Source organism: Streptopelia decaocto (genome assembly GCF_964273445.1).
Source record: "Streptopelia decaocto genome assembly, chromosome: 5".
NCBI classification, from domain to species: Eukaryota; Metazoa; Chordata; class Aves; order Columbiformes; family Columbidae; genus Streptopelia; species Streptopelia decaocto.
This window is the reverse complement of record NC_138659.1, coordinates 49,728,942-49,751,216: the sequence shown is the minus strand read 5'-3', so window position 1 is coordinate 49,751,216 and position 22,275 is coordinate 49,728,942. Positions and strand designations below refer to the sequence as shown.

The window sequence follows — 22,275 nt, the reverse complement described above, 5'->3', positions numbered from 1 at the left end:
GAAATTCAGAATGGTCATCTCTGGCCATGTTTACCCTAGTGATGTTACCAAAGTTACCAACAGAAAATATATGCTCATTTCTTTTCTTAATGGCTTGCTGCCAGTGTTCAGATGGGTCCCCCCTCCTTTTTTCAGACTGGATCATTTTTTGTCCCAGTATTTGAAATTTTGATTCCTGAATGGCTTTAGTTCCTGTTCTTCATCTGAAGCGAAGTTAAAAGTTAGCACCTGTTAATCTGTAATCCAAACAGCTCAGGGAAACAAAGACTCTCCAGTATCCTGCCCTTCCTTAATTCTGAACCTGAGTTTCTCAGCCTGTGTACTGACTGAATGTATGGTTTGGAACCCCACAGGGACCTGGGAGCACTTATTAGTTTACAGAGAGAACAAGCTTATGCTGGTGTATAAGGAAAAGTTTAATCAGCTTTGCATCGTCACTGGTATGTCTTAGAAATGTCATCATCTAAACATAAATTGTGCTCCATTTAAAAATATAAAACATGAAAGGGAGCTTACCTGGCATGCTCCTAAATGCCCTATCTAAACTTTAAATAGTTGCAGAGTGATGAAGTTCAGTCAATAGTCATAATTTCATTGCATATTGGATGTCTCCTGCCTAAAAGCATCACTAATAGTTTACCACAGCACCAACGTTTCACAAGATAATGTATTTTCAGTAGAGTTCCCTTTATTTCATAACATTAAAGCACACGACCATTAAATACACTTGACAGTTCTATTGTGCTATCTAAAAAGCTACACTCCAATGTACACATGGCACAAATCTGGTGGCATCCACTTCCAACAAGTGGAACATCCAAATCAAAGCAAAGGCTTCACATAAAAAATAGATCTTACTCTCTGCAACTGTATTCTTAAAAAAATGGTGGCGATGATGAGATTGAATGGGAAGAAAGTCGATTACTGAAGCAACAAACACCTCCCAGATTTAATGCAGAATATTCTTTCTATCAGCTCATCTGCAGATGGCACAAATGAAAGCTGCTTAAGGCAAATGCTTCTTAAGAAAGGCGATTTCTTGTAAACAACAAGGAAATTACTTTTTCCTCATCAGAAACTCTTTCTCGGGAGTGACACTTGCTCTGTCCCAGGCTGCGCTGGGACCCCTGCCCCTCTCACTGCTACTCTCCATTTCCGGAGGGATTACGCGGTGCTCTGTGGAATGCCAGCTTGCAGATGGCTGCGAGAATAGCTGAGCTTTTTCTGCAGGCGGCTGCAGCAGCAAAACCAGCCACCACAAGACTTTTCCAGTGGCCTGTCTGGCCTTCATAATGTGCTTGGCCCCTGGGCTTTGGTATCTGACTGGCAGTGTAGTGTTAGTGACGTTGTGTGGATCGCCTCTATCAAACTATTCACCAACACAACAATTCAGTAAAAAAAGAGTGAAGGTGTATTAGAAAAAAGGTACCTTATTTTAAAGCCATATTAAAAAAAAAAAACTAAGCTAGGCTTTCATTTTATGAGCTGCTGTGCACAAATGCTTTGATCCCAAACTAATTAGTGTCTATTAATTGGCACCTAATCAATAGCAACATAAGTCACTAAGCAGTCAAGTTTTGTTGTTGTTTTTTGTTGTTGTGGTTTTTTTTTTTAATGGGGAATATGTTCTTGAAAGTAGAGCACGTTCTCATGTCCTGACTTGGAATTTTCCTGCTTTTGTAATGTATTTCACACCTTTAAAAGGCTTGTATTTTTCTCCATACATGTCCAAGCGATTTACTTTCAGCCCTGAAAAAGACAAAAACAAGTACAAAGTTAAAAGCAGAATGCTAGAAATCATGTCAGTCTGTTTAAAAGTCCTGCTTTCTTGAAGCACGTTAAGATCAGCTACAAAGCTGATTTTCCTTCTTTCCACAAGTTCATCTTGTCTGAAACAGGAGCAGAGACCATTCTCTATCTTCCACAGCTCCTGTTTGCTGCACTTGTGTCCAGTAATGCAGATGAAGCAAAGGACAAATTTTAGAATTCTTTCCACTCTAAATCACAATTGCAAGGACCAGAAATCCTTCTGCTATTAATACCAGTAACTACTAATTACCTAACAGTTTCAAGTTGTCCCCTGCTTTCTTACAGGTTCCAGCCATTGGATCCACTATCTTTTGCTAGATTTAAACTAGTGGGTTGCAAGTTTAAGAGGAATCTGCAGGATTCTGTTCTTACACAAGGACTGTGTGTTATTTTTCTCAGCAAAGTAGTCTAGGAAGCAAAAGGACCACAGCCTGGTACCTCCCTAGAAAGGCAGGCAGGTACTACCACCCATTCTCATCTACTGCCTTCAGTCATCCTCCTTCTTTACAAACCTGAGTCTTTGCTCTGTCAGGGTCTTAAACCTGCAAAGTTTGCTTGCAGAAGCATTTTACACATGGGCAACTCACAAGTGTTTACAGACTGAGGCCTTGTTTGCTTTACGTTTACTTCTGCACTTACCCTACAGACTTCGTTCTGATTTTACTTGCAGATTGTTTTGAAGAAGAAAAACTAACCAGTTCCAGAAGGAAAGAAGAAGAGGGAATTCTTTAAAATTAATGGAGTTTTTGACCACTAGAAAGGGCTTCAATGGTGCAAGTCAAGAGCAGCACGCTTAGATCATCATCCATCACTCTTCACCAAAAGGATAAATTTGCATGTCTAATGCACAAGTCAACAAAGAAAACCCCATTCCTCTGTACACTTCTCACAGTCTTTCTTGAGCAAAACAATTGGGAATTCACAATTCCCAGCAAGGGAGTCTTCCAGCAAAAGTAACTGTCAGGTTTGGGTAAATCAGACTTCACCTTTTTGGACCAAGCTGACTTTGGATCAGCATCTCCAATTACAAGATTCACAGGTTTCCCACTTCACTTCTTACTGCTACGCCTTCTGTCAGTCCCAGCTTCACACAACACCCACTCACTCACCTGAAATGGCAAGCTGTTGTATCTTAAACTGGATGTTTAAACTTGGATTCTCCTCTGGCTTGGGGGCTCCAGACTGCAGGTTCACTATACCCTTCAGGTTTGGAAGCTTTTGAGGGGTGATTTTGCCAACGTCCCATGTTAACACCTTGTCAGGAAAGAGAGAATAGTAGAAGTAGCTTTCTAGGAAAACAACCTATAAGGTCAAGTTCATGTCATGCTTTTAGTTTGCCGGCTGGGTACAGGAAGTAGCCTGGTAGCCCTGGGAATGATCCCACTGGCTGGGAGAAGGTGCAGTTGGGGCTCCCGTGGGTGTGAGGTCTGCTCTCCCCCAGCGTTGGTTTTGCCCTGTTGGCATTCCTGAGCTGGGCTGTGCACTTGGCACATCTGCTCCGTCTGTGATGATGGTTGTTGTGAGACCGGGTCAGGTACAGCCACGAAGCAAGGAGAGTAACCAGCGCAAAGGTCACGGGAACTTAAACACAAGCAGGAGGAGGCCAAGAGCAAGGCACTTGGCAAAAGGAGGTTGTTTAAGTCAGAGTAACCTTCCCAAGGGTCACTTGTTTCCCATTCATTCTTACACTTCAAAGAAGATACAGGGAACCAAGCTGGCCCTTCACTCACAAGAGGTTTTTTTTTTTTTTTCTTCCTACTTCTACAAACTTTTGCAATGACAATCCACCTAGTTATGCCAACTCTTGACAAAAACAGTATAATTTATTTCTGCAGAGAGGAAAGGAGACTTCAAGTGTTTTTGTTGGTGTTTTTGTTTTCAAAATATCAAGGTCTGTTCTTTTTGAAACAAAATGTTACTTGGAAGCTTTCACTTGCAATTCAAATCCAGTTGCTGACTGAGATATTCCAAGGGCAGCAGAAAGCTCAGAGCAGGGTGTTAGAGCCAGCAGAACGGTTTGGCTCAGACTGCATTTCAGCAAGAAAGCTTCAGGAGCTTTAAGAAATCTAGGTCTCAAACCCCAGCTCAGAGGCAAGAAAGCAGGACTCTCCAGATACAGTTTTTCAGACGCTATGTCTTCTTTCCTGTGTGTCTTCAGGCAGATCTTCTGGAAGAGGTTATTTTTCCTCATTTTCTGCTTCCTGCTTTTGTGGTTACCTATTTTCAAATCTACTGCTTTTTCTCTAGATAAATATGTTTTAAAGAACATAGCTTGGAAAATATACCATAGCTGAAACTATCAGCAAAATACTGCTGCATCCACTGAAGAAAAAAATCAGAGGGGTGAAGGAACAAGGAAAGAGAGAAAGGAAAGGGAGAGGGGAAGGGAAAAGAGACTGATAAAACCAGAAATCACAACTGGTGTGTATCTAAGTTTGAAAAAGTCAGTTTTAAAGAGAAGATAAACATATGCTGAGGGAAAGTGTTCTGCCAAGTGTGAAACACTGCTCCAGTGCTCTGCAATACACATGACTTGTTCTAATGTTGTTTTAGGTATTTAAATAAATAAAAACGTAACACTTACTTTAGTAACTGGGTCAAATGTGTAGCTGCCTTGTGTGGCAGTGAGGTTCATATTAAGCACGGCCTTTGGCATGTGAACTGTCATGACAACTCCTTCTATTGTTTTCCCCATGTTCTGTTTTGGTCCAATGGTAACATCAAATCTTCCCGAAGAACTATTTTCCTTAAAACTGATCACGTGTTTCACATATACAGGAATTGCAACCAAGCTGAAAAGACAAGACAGTGGCTGAATGCATCCCGGCTACTTCTCTGCTCGAGAAAATAAAGCTCTTTCTCACAAATAGTTTATGTGTTTTTGGCAGTTATTCAAGTTAGAAACAGTTTGTTTCAAAAGTGAAAAGTGATACTCAGCTCTTCAACATCATTGCTGAAGTGATTTTATTAACAATCACACGAAAAAAATATTTTCTTCCAAATCACTTGTCCTAATCTCTTTCCATCCATCTGCTTAATTTTTTTTAAAGTAATCTCACCAAGCCAAATCTCAGAACAGCCACCAGTCAAATCAGACTTAGTTTGCAAATATCAGCAGTTCAGACTTTTTTGCTTTATTCTTTTTAGGAAGAGTAGAGTCCTCTGTGTACACAGAGACTCAGCCATAAAGCATCTTGCAGCAACCATGACTACCAGGAATGGATAGCGCTATGTTACTGTCATGTGCAGTTTGTCCCACTGAAAAATGGTTGCTGAGTATCAGCAGCTCACTGAAAAACTGTTTTCTTGTTTTAGTGGGGACAGAGCAACAGATGAGACAAAACCTGTGAACACACATTTTAGCAAGAATGCAAGTTCTCCCCGTAACAAGGAGAAATCTGCGGTTACTCAGACGGAAAGCAGTAGGTGGTGTATCTGAAGGACCATTGTGTCTAAATGGAAACGTACTTCTGTGAACTGACACGGTAGGAGATCAATCTGAAATTCCCATCGGGAGGAATAAATGAAAGGACTCGCTCAGACTCCCAGCGTTTGAAGCGAATACATGGATGGAAGCTGACGTCATCCAGCAGCCGTGGGTTCTGTAAGTAGTGGCAAAGCAGTAAGTGAAATCCTATCGAGTATCAGCAGTTTGAACTAGCTACTGAACTCTACACAGTTCCTTTTTCTTAGACTCTCAGTATCATTCATACCCATTATCTAAGACACATTACTGAGCTAGGTGGATTTCTAGTCTGACCTGGTGCAGCAGTTTCTGTGAGTGTATTTTTATGTACAGATAAAAGCCATTCCAACTACTGAGCAATGCAATTTCTACAATATAATGCAAAACTTCAGTTATTTTTTGTATGTGTAACACATGAAGTAGTGATTGCGCTCTTAAAATTGTTTAACTCCGATAATTAAGAAAAATAAATCCTAAGCAATTAAAATTCCTAAATATATATTAAATTTACCATGAAAGAAAGAGAAAGATCTGGCATTCCTGAGAGCTTAATACATGAATCAATAACACCTTGGATTTCTGCAAAGACTGTGGAACCTGCAGGAAAAAAATACAGACACTTGACTTAACATTATTATCAAGGGCCTTGCAAACGTTGTGAAGTGCAGCCAGAGGGCACAGATGATATTTGCACAGCACTCAAGAACATGCCAAGCACAGACAGAAAAGGTCATTCCAGTTACCTGTGGCCTGGGCAGCTGCTAAAATACATGAGCCAGAGCAAACAGCTTGCCCCAAATCAGCTAATGATACTTGTGCCAACTGTTGCACAGGACTTGTCCTGGCTGTGCCTGAACTAGTTGCCAGCAATCAGCAAGTAAGAATTTCAGAATATGCAAGCTCTGAATCTTTTCTTTCATCCCTGTGCCCCATCTCCAGAAAACTAGCAAGTTGTGTAGTGGTGCAGGGACGTTGAAGCACATCAAGACAGTCCATGTGAAAACACGGTAAGTTTGTGCTATAAAGCACCAGATAACTTTGACTTTCACAAGCATGGCTTGTTGAAAGTAGGATTACATATTCATCTTGATGTTAAATAAACCCATAGTGAAAATTTACAATAACATTCCCCCACAATCCCCCCCAAAACCAAAGCAAGAATACCAAGCATGTTACCCAAGAAAAGCTTGTTGCCTTAAATCCCCTATAAGGAGAGAAAAGTGAGAGGAGGACTCTGAACTAATTAACCCTACAAGCAAAAGTTATTTTAGAAGGTGCGTAGACAATATTGCTGATCTAGTCAAAAGGAAGGAGGAATTAGCGGTTAATATTTTGCCTGAAAAGAAGGGATCCTATTTCAGATTAAAGCAGTTAACCATAACCCTATGAAACAAGATAACATCCCTATTCTAGAGAAGCAACTGTATCTACTTCTTAGTTATACTGAAGATAAGGAAGAAAGATTCTTGCATTGTTAGTCCTCAAGGCATCAGAGCACAAAAAAAAATGGCTATGACTATTGCAGTGGATCATCAGTAGGAAATTCAAACACTCAGTGGACACTGATTGGGCTTGAAATACGTAACAAAATACAAACATGGTCTTGATTCTGACTGCTCAGATGAAGCACTCCTACTGCCCCTGGGAACCCTGTTGAGCTAGGAGAGTAACACAGCCGTCAGGTTGCTCTGACTGCCATTGTCACCTTCGTTAAGTCTCAAAACGGCAAGAGTAAGAGCTGCACAACCGCTATTTATGACTATCCAGTTCAACAGTGGCCAAAGCATTTGTCAAGCTGGTGTGTGGAACCAAAGCAACACTGAGTACTGCTACAACAGCAGCACTGCATGAAGAAATCACAGATTTGCTCCCTGTCTCATACCACCACAAAATGGTGTCATGCATCTTCAGCTTTAGTAACTGATTGTCCCAATAAAGAAGAAACCAGCAGACTGCTGTCCACAGCACAACAGTTTTCTTCTTGGGATCAGTTTTTTTCTACTTTTTGGCACTGGCAAATATGAAAAAATACTTATCAGATTCTTCCTCAGAGCTAAATCTAAGATTAAAGATTTTTTGTATTTGAAGATATCAAGTTTCATTTACAGAAAAGCAAGGAGTACTATTATGCTTCATAATATTTGGCTCCAGTTTATATATAAACAAAAACAATACTGTCCAGCTATTTCACACCAAGTTTTGTCTTGCTGTGAGAAGAAAGCTAATGAAAGCTTTGGTCTTGCCCATTTGAGGACCTAAAAGAACTAAAGTAACTTTATGGCAGGAACAATGGAAGATAATTTTCTCATCACATTTAAAACTTCAACTATTTTTCCCTTTTATATCTAAGAGATAATCAATATACAAACAGAAAACATCTAAGTACAGAATATTTCTTGTGGATGTTCCTGAAGGAGCCTGGAACATGTTGCTATTTTAAGATGAACTGAACAAATACATTTGGGCACATAATTCATATGTTTCTAGTTAAGATATAGATTAATGTATATAAAACACATGCAAAAAAGTGGCTGGACTGTATTCCCTTTAACTATCGGCATCTAAATGTAAACATTCAACAAACAAAAATGAGTTTGCAAGGCATCTTACCTGATTTGTCTATAATCGCATCAATTTCTTCAATGACATCAAAATAGGCTTCATTGTTTGTGTATTTTACCCCTGCTCTGCGCCAGGGAATGTTGGACAACTGTCCGGTGGGAAGTGTGTCACCCACATTACTACTGCCTTAAAAATGAAAAGGAACTCAATTACAACAGGAACATTTCAATAGCCAAAATTAAGCATCAAAGAATCAAAACAAGAACTGCAGACTAGAACCTGGACCACAACAATTTCATTAATTAGGTGCCATGAATGCACTTTAAAGATGTGTCCAGACTTAGCGATTTCAGACTATACTTTGCACAGCCAAATCCAATGCTCAAGTCAGCAGGAGGTTTGAGTGGCAGTAGGTGTGGGGCTAGATCCTGCAAAGGATTTCATCACTGCAATTCAAGAACCTTGCCTTAAGCATGCTTCCCCCTTCTCCTAAGAGCTGTAGCTGCCTGACTCCAGGGCTGATTTACTGATGAGTTGTTATGAAGACAGACTTGGAAGAAGCCTTAGGGAGGGCTCCCACCCCTTTGTTTGGGAGCTGATGTTAGGCTGAGGCTCTCACCTTGGTACCCATCTTAGCTACCTTGTAGCAACAAGACAGCCACATCTACACCTGACCACATGCCAAATCGATCCAGATCCTGGTTCAAAGACTTGACTTTCTGGCTTGACCTGTCTCATCATAAAGGACTTTCCTGGCAATCACTGAGCTGTAAATGACCCTGTTATCATCTGATCCTGACCCTGACCTGTTGGCTGAACTTCTGGGCTCCTTAACAGTGATGCCACTGCCCTGGCCTGCCTTGCTGAGACCCTCGGAGCCTGTTTTTTAACAACACCCAGTGTGAGAAAAGGGCTTCCTGAGCTACCTATTTATAAACTGATGATTCTTAAAAAAAAAAAAAAAAAAAAAAAATCACTTCAGGGGCTTAGCTGACTGTTCTTGGAATCCCAGTACAGTGGAAACAAGACCCTCCGCTAGAAGTAGGTCTCAGGATAGGGCCACAGCTCATGCTTCCTTGTGCCCTTTAGCACAATGAATGTGGTAGTATGTCCTGCTATGTGAGACAGCTTCACTGAGAGGCTGACAGACAGCAGCTATCATTTCTACACAACCTACTGGGTAGGCCTTCTCCTAGCAGACAGAAAACAGAAGTTTTCAAACAGAAGTTTTCATTCTTTTCAGCTAGTAAAATAACTCACAAAGAAAAAACCCTTCCTGAGCACACTCTGGTGCTATAGCACATTGGGTAGGAATTGCAACAATCATTTCCTCACTCCTGCTGCATCTCTGAAGGGGAACAGTTGCTGTGTCCGTGCCTCTTTTCCCCCAGCAGCCTTGCAGGGTGCAGCAGCACTGCGCAGGCTGGGCTGCCAGGCCAGGCAGGCGGGAGAGCTCAGGCTGCTGCTTCCCACCCCTGCAGCACTACGCTGTTGACAGTGACAAGATGCAGGCTGCCCTGGGCAGGTGCTTTAAGCTCCTAGGGAAATCTAATAAGTCTTTAGATAAAACAAGAGGATTTGATGCTGCCGCCCTTGGCTTCAGGAGTCTTAATTCCCCTTACAGTGGTGCATCTAGTCCATTAACAAAATAGAATTTTTTCATAAGTATAACATATATGTATCATATATATATAACATAGTATACTACCATTGAAAACAGCATTAAAACAAACAAACAAACAAAAACCCACAAACAAACAAACAAAAAAAACCCCAACCCCCCCCAAAAACCCCAACAAATCCACAAACAGAAAACAGAAATTAAAGCTGATGAGATTTATACTCAAAGATCAACTCCCATATGCTACGTCGAAGACCAGCTCTTCTGAGCACTATCTCTGCGTGGCCCTGCAGCCACCTACTACCCTTCTTTAACACAATGTATAGGTGAACAGGTTGCGTATCTCTGTCCCCATGTGACACCTCACGGTGTGTGTACCTCCCCTGCACCCACTTGCCAGACCAGCAGATTCCACCAGCTCAGCGGACACACATTTGGCTCTGTCAGTGCAAGACATACCCATCTACAACGGCCTGAAACTTGATGGAGGCTGATGGTGGCAGGGAGGAGGCTGAGAACAGGCTCTTTTCTTCCCTTCATGCTGTTTGTTCCCAGCCAGCAAAGATTTATTAGGTAACTGTTATGTACCTTCCTATAATAATTTCTGATAAAACACATAACCTTCTCCAATGCCCCTCAGTTATTCAAGGCTTGGGGCTAGTTCTGTACCAGCCCCAGAGCACCTGTCTCCAGTATGTGCTGGGAACTGCTATTCCTGAGGGACTTCAGCAGCTGTGGCTGGACTAGGCAGTGCCACTAGGGATATTAAAGCAGCCAGGCAGTAATTGCAAATAAGGAGGAAGTTGCTTTTATTCAACTCTTAGTTGTGAGAAGTGGCAGGACAGTGGCCACAACTTACGGATTCACACTGCTGTGATATTATTTTTTAGCTATGAAGCATGATGGGGCTTTGTTTATAAGCAGTCAGTCACCACTGAAAATTATTTTCATACCTGTGATCGAGTTGACAACGGAGCGCAAAATTGTGGGAGGCTTTATCAGCTCCTTCAGTATGTTAGATTCTGTTGCAAGTGGAAAGCCATTGTCTAACATTTCTTCTAGAAGTTCATACACAATAACTACATTGTCCTTAATTGCAGTTTCAGAACATTCGCCGAAGTAATCCTAAACAAATCAGAGATTACAAAGGAGAGGATTTTTATTCCTATTAAAATGCTTTGCAAAAGTTTGTTGGAGTTTTTCGTTTTTTTTTTTTAACAGACACTCTCAAACAGATCAGAAATTCCAGCTATTAATACTTCTGTAGTCTGATTGCATCTTATGTTAAGGTTACATTTATTTATCACCTAATTAGAAACAAAGACAGCATGAACAGTGAAATTAATGTAATGTAGTTTAGTAGCATATATGTCCCAAAGGTTCTCCCACTTGTGGACATTAACATATCTTCAGTTAGAAGGCTCTTGTAAAATAAGGAGACTAACTTTTGACAATGCCTAATCCTCACAGAGGAGCTTTTATTTACAGTATCTGTGAAACAGGTTAAAAACTGACTCGCACTTTGCATCTCTTTCATCCCTCCAGAGTCCTTCATGACTGCATGCTCCTTCTTGTTCATCCATTTAACACGAGCAGTACCAAAGCTTACAGAAAAAAAAGACAGCATTTACAATGTGGGATTTGGTTTGCAGTGCATATGCACTGGTTATCTGTAAATCAAATGAGTACACAACATATACCTCTTTTTCCTCTGTACACTGTTTAAACCAGTGTTTAAAATCTTTAAAAAAACTTTTAAAACAGTGTTTAACTTAAAAGGGAAAAGTCACTGACAGGAGGGTTTATTATCTTTTTTTAAAAGAAGTTTATACAAAAATTCCCTTGGAATTATTTCAGATTTAAAATTATTTTAAGGTGACAGACCTGGAAAGTATCTGCTACTCGGTGTAGAAATTCAATTACAAAGAGTGGTGGCACTTCCGTCTGTATGACAGACACAAAGAAGATTTTATCCCGATAGATGCTGATGAGGTAGTGATGTGGCGTTGAGATGACGGGAGGCACGTTCTCAACATCGATTGCTTTCTCCTGAGCTTCAAAGAAATAATCACACACAGATTGGCTCACAACGCTCTTCCAGTGCTTCTCCAAGAATATGTCACCGGAACAGTTTATAAGAAACAGGCTGTGGATCATTTTCTGTTGGAAACACATTCAAAGAAGTTAAAATAAACAAAAAGATATAAGGGCTGACATTATTTCTTCTCCCAGATTCCCTTTCTTACAACAGTTATTCTTTATTAACATGCACTGTGAAATTAAGAAAAATATCTGCTTTGCTGTTTTTCTTTAAATTGCATTTTCTTTATCTAGAGGAATGTTCAACCACAAAATACTTCACAGTGGACTGAGTCACTAACATATATCACAATGTAAGCAAGCAGCTAGCACCCTTGATTACTACTTTCATCCCTATTTGTTTTTTGTTATTTATTTCTTAAAGAAAAGCTAACTCTCCTGAGTTGGCACTCACTTAAACATATTTGGCAACATGTAAGGGTAACTTACACATAAAGTTTCCTATGGTAGAGGAGTTTGCGTAACTTTTATACATAACTAAGAATTGTACCTTAAGGATATAGCTCTTTAGCTTGCCAGCTTTGAGCTATTGAACTAGAAGAGTGTTTTTTATTTTCTGGCTGATTAGTCTTTTACTTAGGATCTATGCCAAGCTGCACTTGGATAAAGGGTTGGAATTCATTAAAAGTACACAAAACCAGTAGTTTAAATCAGGTTAAAGAATAAAATTGCCTCAAATGTGCTTAACACACACGAAATGTGTTTACATAAAATGTTCTACACTGAAACACTAACTCAAGAAAAAGGGAAGTGTAAACTGCAGATAACACACATGATTTTTTGTCATATCTTTAAAGATTCACAAATAGCATGCCTCAGCCACTCATCATTTTAGTCATGGGACAAGAAGCTTATCTGCTTTTTTTAAAAAAAAGAAAAAAAACCCCCTATTTTGCAGTCCATTTCTCAGCTTCGAATGAGATAATAAGTGAACTAAGCTGTTGATTCAAATGAAGTGACTAAGCTATTTTCTTCACATATACAGAAGAGACATGCTGTCAGACTTCAGTTTATCACTTTAGCCTTTACATCAGACAGATATAATGCTTTGGCTGACCTGCAGCATAACCATCCTTTAACAAAAATAAGGTCCAAGTTTAAAGTCAGGCTTAGAAAACAAAACAAATTGTAACCCAACTTTCCTCACGGTGAAGTAAACCTGGTACTTGTATCCTGCATAAATTCATTCTGTAATTGAAAAAGCTGCTCTTGCCACTGGCTATTCTTCCCTTTTGCCTTCCAGGTATTGATTTGAGCTGCTCTGTGGCCCTGCAATTACCTACAGCAGGAAACTGGCCCAGCCATAAACTGACACAGAAAATAAAAAGAGTTTCTGGTCAGATCAGCTTTCTGATACAAGTTATTACATTGCCAGAAAGTACTAGAGCTGGAGGAGAGGAGGTAGTGGAAAAGGGGAGATGATAGCAGTGGAGATATCCTGAACTGAAGTTTATTTAGCCTTTGGAGGAGTTCAAACATGACTGGAAAGAGATCAAACAGTTACTGGGCATCCACACCTCAAAACAGGAAGATCACTGTCAACTCTGCACGTCCAAGAGAAGCCAAACCTACCTACCAAAAACCTATCATAGTTTTCAATTACCTAAGGACGTTTGGCCAGGATCATGCCATAAAACACAGATAAAATTTGCTCCTTTGCTAATGTTAACTCTGGCACACAGATGTGAGGAAGGCATAGAAGCATCTAGATGTAAATAGCCCAGTCTCACAGAGATACTAAGGAGTCTAAACACTGTATGATTAAGCTTCATTCCAAAATACTGGAATAAGCACCTAGCTCCACCCAGAATGAGCTCTTGTTGCTGTGTCTGAACCTAAACTGCCCCGAGTTCTACAATGTCCTCCTAATACACTTGTAACACTGAAAAAATATCTGGCCCTGCAGGTCTCGACGAAACAAGAGTATGTCTTTCAAAGCTCACAAGAGAAGGTGAAAAAAGACAACTAAAGAAGGGAGTTAGCATGCCATGTCCCTCCACCTAAGTCAGCAGATATGGGAAGGGAGCCAAGATCCAGCTTTCCAAATTCTAAACTCCAGCTGCTTCTTCACATGCATGACAGCAATGTGCTCATCTTCACTGGGGCCTTGCCAGGTCTTAGATATCTCCTGCTGAGAGCACGCTGTCTTTGGCGGTAGACACAAAAAGACCAATAGTCAAAACATGGACAGAAAAATCCAACTAAGCCAATACACTGTATGAAGAAGAAGTTCTTTTGGAAACTGTGATTGCCAATTTGCTTAAGAGTGGGAAAGGACACAAAGCTACTAAGTGTTATTGCATGTTTCTGCTGTATCTCTCCCAGACCAAATTAATCTCTAATTTAGTTTGTTAAAAAAACAGACAATTTTAATACTGTAAGCACAGAATTCTTATAAAGGAGCCTTAGCACAATTGCTTTAATCCAGTTTAACTAAACATGTTCTGAATTTAGCCAGTGCTGAACATTCTAACCCTCCAAAATCTCCTGGATAGTCACACAATGGTGGCAAGTATAATCAACCACTGAATGTCAGTATTGTTCCACACCAAGACAGCCCAAACATAAGAAGGTGATCAGCTATAAAGCTTAGAATAGTTCTCTGTACATTTTAATATGGATACAATAGCATATCTGTTAACAAATAGAAAACTCATTTCCTAGTAAATGCACACAAAGCTGCATAGGAGAGTTTCCATACAAGCAGCACCAGTTAATATGTCATTTCCAGAGGACTTGATCTACAGCCCACAGTGGACCAGCTATGCTGGGCTGCAGACAGCTTTGGACAATACTTTGACAAAGTACATCAGATATGTGTGACAGAGTGTTTTTAAGCTTTTAAGCTTAAGTTTTTAAGTTTTTTAAGCTTTTAAGTTGTCCTGCTGTTAACATTCATACAGATTGTATTAATCAGAAACAATTGCATTTGTCACGATATACTTTTAACAAGCACAGCAGTGGAGCAGTCCAGCATAATTGCTACCTTTAGGCAGCAGCAAGCTCCTGGCATGTGAAACAGCTGTGTTAGCAGGGCCTCTGCTTGTGCTGTAAGTTCCACTTACGATGTTAGACCATGACTAGATATGCAATTGAGGGAGCACACAGGGAGCCACAAAGGACAGTAGTGTTGGTCCATGGGCCCTCGTTACTCATCTGCCCCAAGGTGGCCAGGTACTGGCTGTATTCATACAACATACACGTTTGTGTGGCCTCATGGTGAACTGGAGAAGCAAACTGACCCAGGGGACCATGCTCAGCAGATGACAGCTTTGCAGTATCTGTGGGAACAGAGTGGTCAAATCCTACCTAGGATTCCCCTTGATACATAATTATTTTGCTTCTAGCTTGAGTTCCCTTCAAAGCCCCTCACATACTCATTTCCCCCTTCACAACTTTTAGCAGTACTCTGAAAACCAAAGCTCCCTCCTTGCAGCTGAAGTGCAGAGCAGGCAGACCCACAGGCACAAGCCCTGGCCTTTCCGTCAATGGGCAGCTCAGTTTGGACACTTCCCTCTGCCAGTGCTGACTATACTAAAGAAGCTCCTACAGCAGTAGAGCCATCAGTCTGCTATACATGAGACTAAGTAATTTGATTTATCCTATACACTGTCAAACAATTGGCACCAGCCAATTAAAGACAGATTTAATGTTGGTTATCTTACAACTTGTACTACTATAAAAATATCTTATGTAAGCTATTATTTCACAAAAATTAGAGTGCTCCCAATACTGAATACTTCCCTGCTACTCTATTTCTTGAGTGCCAGATTTCATTTCAGATACATATACATTCCTGAATTCACTTCTCAGTACCCTACCCTCTTCTATCTCATCAGAACATTAGATTTGCGAAGAAAAAAATATTAAAAAATGCTGAACATAAGAAATCAATCTAGTAACAGTAAGATTCCTCACACTAATAGGTCAAGTTAATACTTGCGGCCAAGCAGCAAAGCCTGTTAAGAGCTGCGACACTTCAAGGGTAAGGGTCTTGAACCAAAGTTTGTAAGTTTAAAAAAATAGTAGCAAAAGCACACCACCAAAATTTAAGAATCATGAGAGAATCTGTGCAGCAGCGAACACATACACCACTTTGAGACGGCAGCATAAAACCACTCTATGTAAAATACTGAAGGTGTGCTTCTAGGACTTTTTCAAAAGGACATGTCTCCCACCTCTCTGCTTTTAGGCCTACCTAGGAAGCAAACTGACAACATACAAGGATTATTATTTGCATCTTTAGTCCAGAGCACGCCATTCAAGCTCCTTTTAGGAGGCCGACAGCCTTCCATACTACTGCCTGACTTAAAGGCATCTTGCAGACACTGCAGCAACAAGCAGCCCCCCAGAGGTTTTGCAACTTCTCAAAGACTTCCCATCCTTGCTCTGACACACCAAACTCCATGTGATACCTTGTAGTCATTTCCATCCTACCAGAATTTGAAGTCCTCACAGAATAACTAAATATCTTATCTAAGGCGCCTTGCATACTCTGTTTCCAAGTCTGTATCTTTTCTTTTGACTAAATCTGGATTTTTCAATGTTACTGTTTTTTCAGTCTCTTGGCAGTTGAAACATCTGGACTGAAGTCACAGCAGGCTCACAACAGGAAAGTGGAGCTCATTGGCAAGAGGGAGAAGCTGCAAGCAAGGGAAAAGACTGCATGTGCCTGTCCTTAACTACAATTAAGTACTCAAAAATGTAATTAATGCAGAAATACTGTTAGCAACTGCTCTTCTGTAACACTGAGCTGAGTTACAGTCAAAGCTCTGACAACCAGGAAGTGAGGAATTTATCACTGACCTCTGCAATGCCCTTTAGAGCTAGTAATAATTACTAAAAATGGCTCAAAACGGGGCCTTCACTGGGAAAGTATTCCACAGCTTCCATGTTCCCTGCATATGGTGTAGCTGCTCTGAAGGGTGGAGGGATTAGTGGGGGTGGACTGTCTGAGCCTCTGTTATGTGTTTGTGGAAATGAACTTCTAGTGACAAGTGAATGGAAAGTAATAAAATGCTTAAAGTAACCTGGAGAAACAAGATACGACAGGCAGTTCTAGTTCTATTTTAAAGGTAGTATTTTTGTCACAACCAGCTGGTCAGTAGTTTAGCTTTTTCCTATAAATTCAACATGTGTCACAGATGTGGCAGAACTAGACAGACAATGTTTGGTCCCCACCTCCCCAACCCCATTCACTGCCCCTTAAAACAGCAAACTTAAAGAAGTACTATTAAATACTTGAATGACATTTTCAAGACAGCAAACATGGCAACTCTGGCATATCACTAGCTGGACCAACCCCAACACAACATTAGAAGTTGTGATTCAAACTGATAACACCTGGAAGTCTCATATCTTCCTAAAATGTGAATGTTCTGTAATTTCACAGGTTTTGTAAGGCTCCTATCATTGTTAGCATATCTTACTGCTGCTGTTCAAGTGTCATTAATCTGTTTACTTCTAAGATGCCCACATTTTAGGTGTCTGCACATTAATAACATTTTTTGCAACCCTTCTTAAGAATTGCCTAGTATCCCCGTTAGTCAAGCAAAACCCCCATAATCAAATCAACTCTAACTTAACATCATGAAGTGCTTGTGTCTGTACAACTAATCAGATATTTTCCCAGCAAGATCATCCCTATTAAAGGCTAAACACTTTGCCTCCCTGATGCTCAGCATACATTTATTTATCTTTACTTTCATTTAAAACACTGTTAGCAACTTTCTGGAATTGTTTTTATAAGGAAGTAGTCCTTTGAGAATACCCTGAATTTGTCTCAAATCGGTGTTTCGTATCCATAACAAATTTCTAACTTCCTCCGTGCTTTAACCAATAACAGTCACAGCCTGCATAAGAACTTGTGCAGCATTTCATCTACTGACTGTTGAGCTTTCCAATAATTCATTTGCATGGCGCCACTGTCCAATTTAGTTCCAGTACAAATCTTCTAATTGCTGGCAAGATAGTTCCATCTCTTGCCAGCAGAACAATATTAGATCCTGAATAATCCAATAGTATTAGATCCTGAATAACTGCAGTTCCCTTTGGGACCTGCAAGAACAGAAAGCTTCAGTGTAAAAGCTGAAAAAGCAAGAGTTTCTTAGAAAAAAAACCCCACCAAAACAATTAAAAATTCATTGGTAAAACTACATTTTTACATGAAGATGGAACATTTTTACCATAATCTACAGCCGAATCAGCTGCTTTAGGACTACCAAGAGACCACTTTAAGAAATTCTCCCTCTGAAAGCAGTGTTGATGAGACAGAGAGGGACAAATGGACACAGGCCTTTACTGTCAATGGGATTTTCAGGAACAGACTGATAATTAGGATCATACGCCAGCCAAACCATGGAGAACTCTGAACGGCCAAGGCAGCAGCATTTGATCAAAGCATATAAAAGCCTCATCTCAGTAGTTCTTTGGGAAGATGTTTTCCGTTGTGCTCTCCCAATTCACTGCTCCAGTAAGTCTGATGAGCTGGGGTGACAGTGCCACCAGCTTTATACTGCTCCTTTTCACAGGCTCTATTTTAAGAGGCACTCAAGGTTCCAAAAAGGACAAGCACAGTGCCAAAGAGCCATGCACTACTGAAATACTAGATCAGAGCCAGCAACTATCAGTGGAACTCTGCTGTAAATGACAGCTCTTACTAATGTGTGCGTACTCCACCACAACTGGGCCAAATGCAGATGGTAGAAAGAAGGCACAGAACCACTTTTACCTCTCTTCCATAGGAAGAGAGCAGAGCAGCACTCTTTAGTTCTTCCATTGTATATGAATAAAATCAGGCTCTCAAATACTAAGTCTTAAAGAATCTTCTACGAAGTTCCTGTTAAAAAGCAGCCTCTCATGCATTATGTTGAGTAAGCATAAAAAAATTACACTTATTTTCTGAGTATTAATGAAGTTTTGAAAGCTATATGAGAAGCTTTAAATTGGGAGGAAATAAAAGGAAGGAATTTAACATTTCAAAAAGGTTTAATTTGGTTTCCTCCCACTATTACAGCCATGAAGTATTGCTGCCACTTGTGACCCTCTGTTCAGACCATTCTACCACAAGGACTTCAATTTTTCTTTCCTGAATCCTCATGACAATATTTCTATTTAAGATTCTTAATGCACAACTGCTTGTAAGGAGAGCTTTGTTCGAAAAAATAATTAGGACTTAGCTGATGCATAGCTATTTTGCACAATAGGAAATTTCGTTTCTGGACAAGGGACAGAAAAATTAAGTACTAGAGGGCATGGAGTGGTCTTAATGTTTAATTTTCCATCTGCAAGGAATTTTCAGGTATGCACACATAGTCGGGAAAGAATCTGCTTGTCCCTCTTTTTTTTTTCTTCAAAACCAGGTTTGCTTGTGTTTTTCTTAGCACCCCAAACACCCCAGATTAAATCCTAGACACTTACAGTGAAATACCATTCAGATTTTCTAAAAAATAAATGAGAAGCTATGTACTATTCAAACCTGCTGGGAACTGCCAGCTGAATCACTCTCATGGTTGCAATAGTCAGTTCTTTTGTAAAACACTGCTTCCATCATTCTACCTCTTGCATGAGTGATTTTCTTGTGCTTTTCTTGCAAAATAGTTTTTCCTATCCCATACTGCAGTCTGCCTTCTTTTAACACGAATCTTCATAATTCAAGTATGATTTTTTGCCTGGTTCTTTACACAATAGCTACATTTAATGGTGAAGCTACTCCTCCAGTCTGATCAACATCTAATGGGTACAAATCACCATACTGAAAAGATGCTGAGTGCACTGCAACTTCAAGGCAGATTAGCACTGAAACAAAAGAAAAGCAGCGACAACCTCCTCTCAATTACCCTGCTAGGTACTGGCCAGGGCAAAAGCGATGTACGATGCACAGTGATGGATGATAACGGATTCATTTCCAGCGCATATTATGCAGATCTACACTCAAGGGGCCCCTTGCTAATTAAGCAAGTACATCATGGCAAGAACCACCATGTTCGCAGCAGTGCTGCCGAAGAAAGACTCAGGCGACCTGGGTGCTGCCCCCCTGCCCCTCCCGGCTGCAGGTTTTGCCGTGGATGGCAGTCCCGCATCATCCCTCCCGCAGTCCCTGTGCCACCTCCCCTAAAAACTAAACTCAATTACCTCCCTGTGCGTGATCCCGCCCCATTCCCGCTTATCGTTCCGGACTGACCTGTGCAGATCATCCCCTTGAGCCCCCGCGCACCCACCGCTCTGAGGGCGCCGGCCGGGCCTCCGCTCCAGCGCAGGCCGAGCGGCGCCTCACACGCACCAGAGCCCACACAAACAGGTGCTTTATTCACACACGGAAATAATTCAGTATATGGATGGACACCGAACAATGGAAAGGGACGTCGCTAAAACGGGAAGTCTCGGGTTTCCGGGGCAATCTGCCGCCACCGCCGCTGACAGGAATGTCACCCCGGCCCGACTCCCGCCACCCAGACCTGCCGGCGGCTGCGTGCGGGGCCGGGCACGGGCGACTCCCGCCGGGCGAGGGTTTCGCGGCTGCGCGGAGGCCCGCCCCGTCCCGCCGGCCGTCGCGTCCCCCGAACACGGAAGCCAACGGCCCCCCCACCCGGCCCCACGTACCTCCCCCGGCCCGGTGCGGCCCGCTCGCCCCGGCCAGGCTCGGCCCGTCCCGCTCCCGGGGCAGCGGCCAAGATGGCGGCGAGGCCCGGCAGCGCGCGGGGCCGCCCCCCGGCGGACGCGCAGGCGGCCGGGGCGCTGCCTGCGCTGAGCAGCGGATAACGGGCGCCCCCCCCCCCAGCCCTGCCGGCCTCGCTGCCAGCCGCCCACCGCCCGCCGGTGCCCCTCGGTCTCGGCGGTGGGCAAGGGGCGGGCGCTGTCTCTAGGCGCTAAAACCACCCGGGCAAGCGGCGCGGCGGCGCACCGCTAGGCAGGAGCGGCGGGCGGCGCGGTCTCCCCTACCCGTCAGGCGCCCGGCACAGCCGCCCGCCCCGCCGCCCCCGCCCCCCGGTGGCGGTGCCGGCGCGGTCGGCGGGGCGGGCCGGGGCCGGCGGGCGGGCCGAGGCGAGCGAAGCGCGCCACACGCCAGCCAGCGCGAAGATGGCAGCAGAGGAGCCGCAAGCCAAGAAGCTCAAGCTGGAGCAAAAGCAACTGAGGTAACGGGCGGCGGGGCCGCGGGAGGGGCTCTTCCTCACGGAGAAGCCCCAGCGCATACCGGCGGGGGACTGGGCGCCGCCGGTGCTGCCCCCGGCGGAGGACGAGACACGTGCAAAGTCACAGTCACGCCAGGAGGGCCCCGCCGCGCCAGGCTGGGCTGGGCTGGGCCGGGCTGGGCGCGGGGCGGTGCGGTGGGGGCGGCGGGACCGCGCTCCCCTCCCGGCGGCGCCGGGCGCACGTGGAGCCGCGCGGCGGGGCCGTCCCGCTGCTGTCCCGCTGCTGCGGCGCCCCTGCCGCCCCTGCTTGTGCCGCTCCTGCCTCTGCCTCTCCTGCGCTTGCCGCTCTCGCCGTCGTGGCAGCCGCCCCGCGGGTACCGGTGCCCGGCCCCGGCATTTACCCCGGAGCGCCGCCGGGCTGGACGCCCCGCGGCGAGAGGGCGGGAGCGCGGTTGCCGCGGCACAGGAGACGCGGGGACGGTACCGCCCGGTGTGCGAGGCCCTCGCTGTGCCCTGTGGCCGGGGCCGGTTCGTGCAGACGCGCTTCTGAGCCCCTGGGTGGGAGTGCGATGGAACTGAACGCTGCCTGCAGCTGCAGCAGCCGGTACCTTGGCTTTGGCACCCGGTGTTCCTCGGCTTTGAAAAATACCCTCTAAAAGCCCCGATTAATGCGTTTGAAAAGGTCTCTGTCCCTGTTAGACAGGAATTTAGTTATCCAAAAATCCTCATTAACATTTTCAGGACACGTGGAATATTAAGTGTTTTCATATTTAAATAATCTGTGCTCTTGAAATAAATAACTTACGCTTTTCTATGGATAAACAACGTTTAATCCAATTCCTTAATTGTGTTCATTAGAGCATAAGCAAAACAGCGCTGGGTGCACGGGGGATTCACTCCGCCCAACACGCACACCTTTAAACAATAAGAAGTGTGCTTAAATACAGTATGGTACTACATATTCATAATGACCCCAGAAACGCCTATACATATTAATGACATTTCCCGCTTTTTATTAAAATGAGTCTCAGGTAACCATTTACATATTCCCCTCCTTGACCCTCCCCTGTTGCGCCTGCGCAATGTCACTTGGTGAATTTGAGGAAGGGTCTTTGGATGAAGGCTCCTTCAGCTTTGTCACAGTGGACTTTTTACCTTTGGCTCATTAGGAGGAACTGGCTGGAACCCACGCTACCAAACCGACTGAAACCAGACTGGCGCCCCCTTTTTGCTGTAAATCTTGGCTATCTTGTCTCCTCAAGGTTGCAGCTGGTGCTGTAAAACGTCTTATCTCAGCATTTAATGAAGTCCTGCTTTTTTTTTTTAGCACAATTAGTTGCATACAGCTTTAAACTAGATATTAATTATGTGGTTTAAAATGTTAGCTTGTTAGTAGGCCCTTATTATATAGTTGCTTAACCCATAAAATGTTAGTTCCCTCTATCAATATAACTTCCTAAACAAGTTTCATAACTTTTTACATAGAACTTAACCACCTTTCCCTTTTCCAAGTTCAGAGTCCGTGCCTCATTTGGTTATACCTGTAAACATTAAACATCTTAGCACGAATCACAACTGCATTTTTC

General features: G+C 43.0%; 2 protein-coding genes across 3 annotated transcripts in view; one reads left to right on the top strand and one right to left on the bottom strand.

Annotated features, from left to right (window-relative positions):
* Nucleotides 1-398: 398 nt before the first annotated feature.
* Nucleotides 399-20,434, bottom strand: AP3M1 (adaptor related protein complex 3 subunit mu 1). The gene is made up of 9 exons (XM_082053038.1): nt 20,160-20,434; nt 11,343-11,618; nt 10,412-10,583; nt 7,886-8,023; nt 5,787-5,872; nt 5,278-5,411; nt 4,394-4,601; nt 2,919-3,063; nt 399-1,749 (listed from the first exon to the last, which is right to left on the bottom strand). Exons 2-9 carry the CDS (start codon nt 11,613-11,615, stop codon nt 1,649-1,651), a joined length of 1,257 nt encoding a protein of 418 aa, XP_081909164.1. The 5' UTR covers nt 11,616-11,618; nt 20,160-20,434; the 3' UTR covers nt 399-1,648.
* Nucleotides 20,435-20,533: 99 nt separating this feature from the next.
* ADK (adenosine kinase) overlaps nt 20,534-22,275 on the top strand; it is a 292,950-nt gene continuing 291,208 nt past the window's right edge. For both annotated transcript variants that reach the window (XM_082053036.1, XM_082053033.1), the window contains exon 1: nt 20,534-20,692. In XM_082053036.1, the coding sequence (XP_081909162.1) occupies nt 20,637-20,692 (56 nt within the window). In that variant the 5' untranslated portion in view covers nt 20,534-20,636. The remainder of the gene's footprint in view (nt 20,693-22,275) is intronic.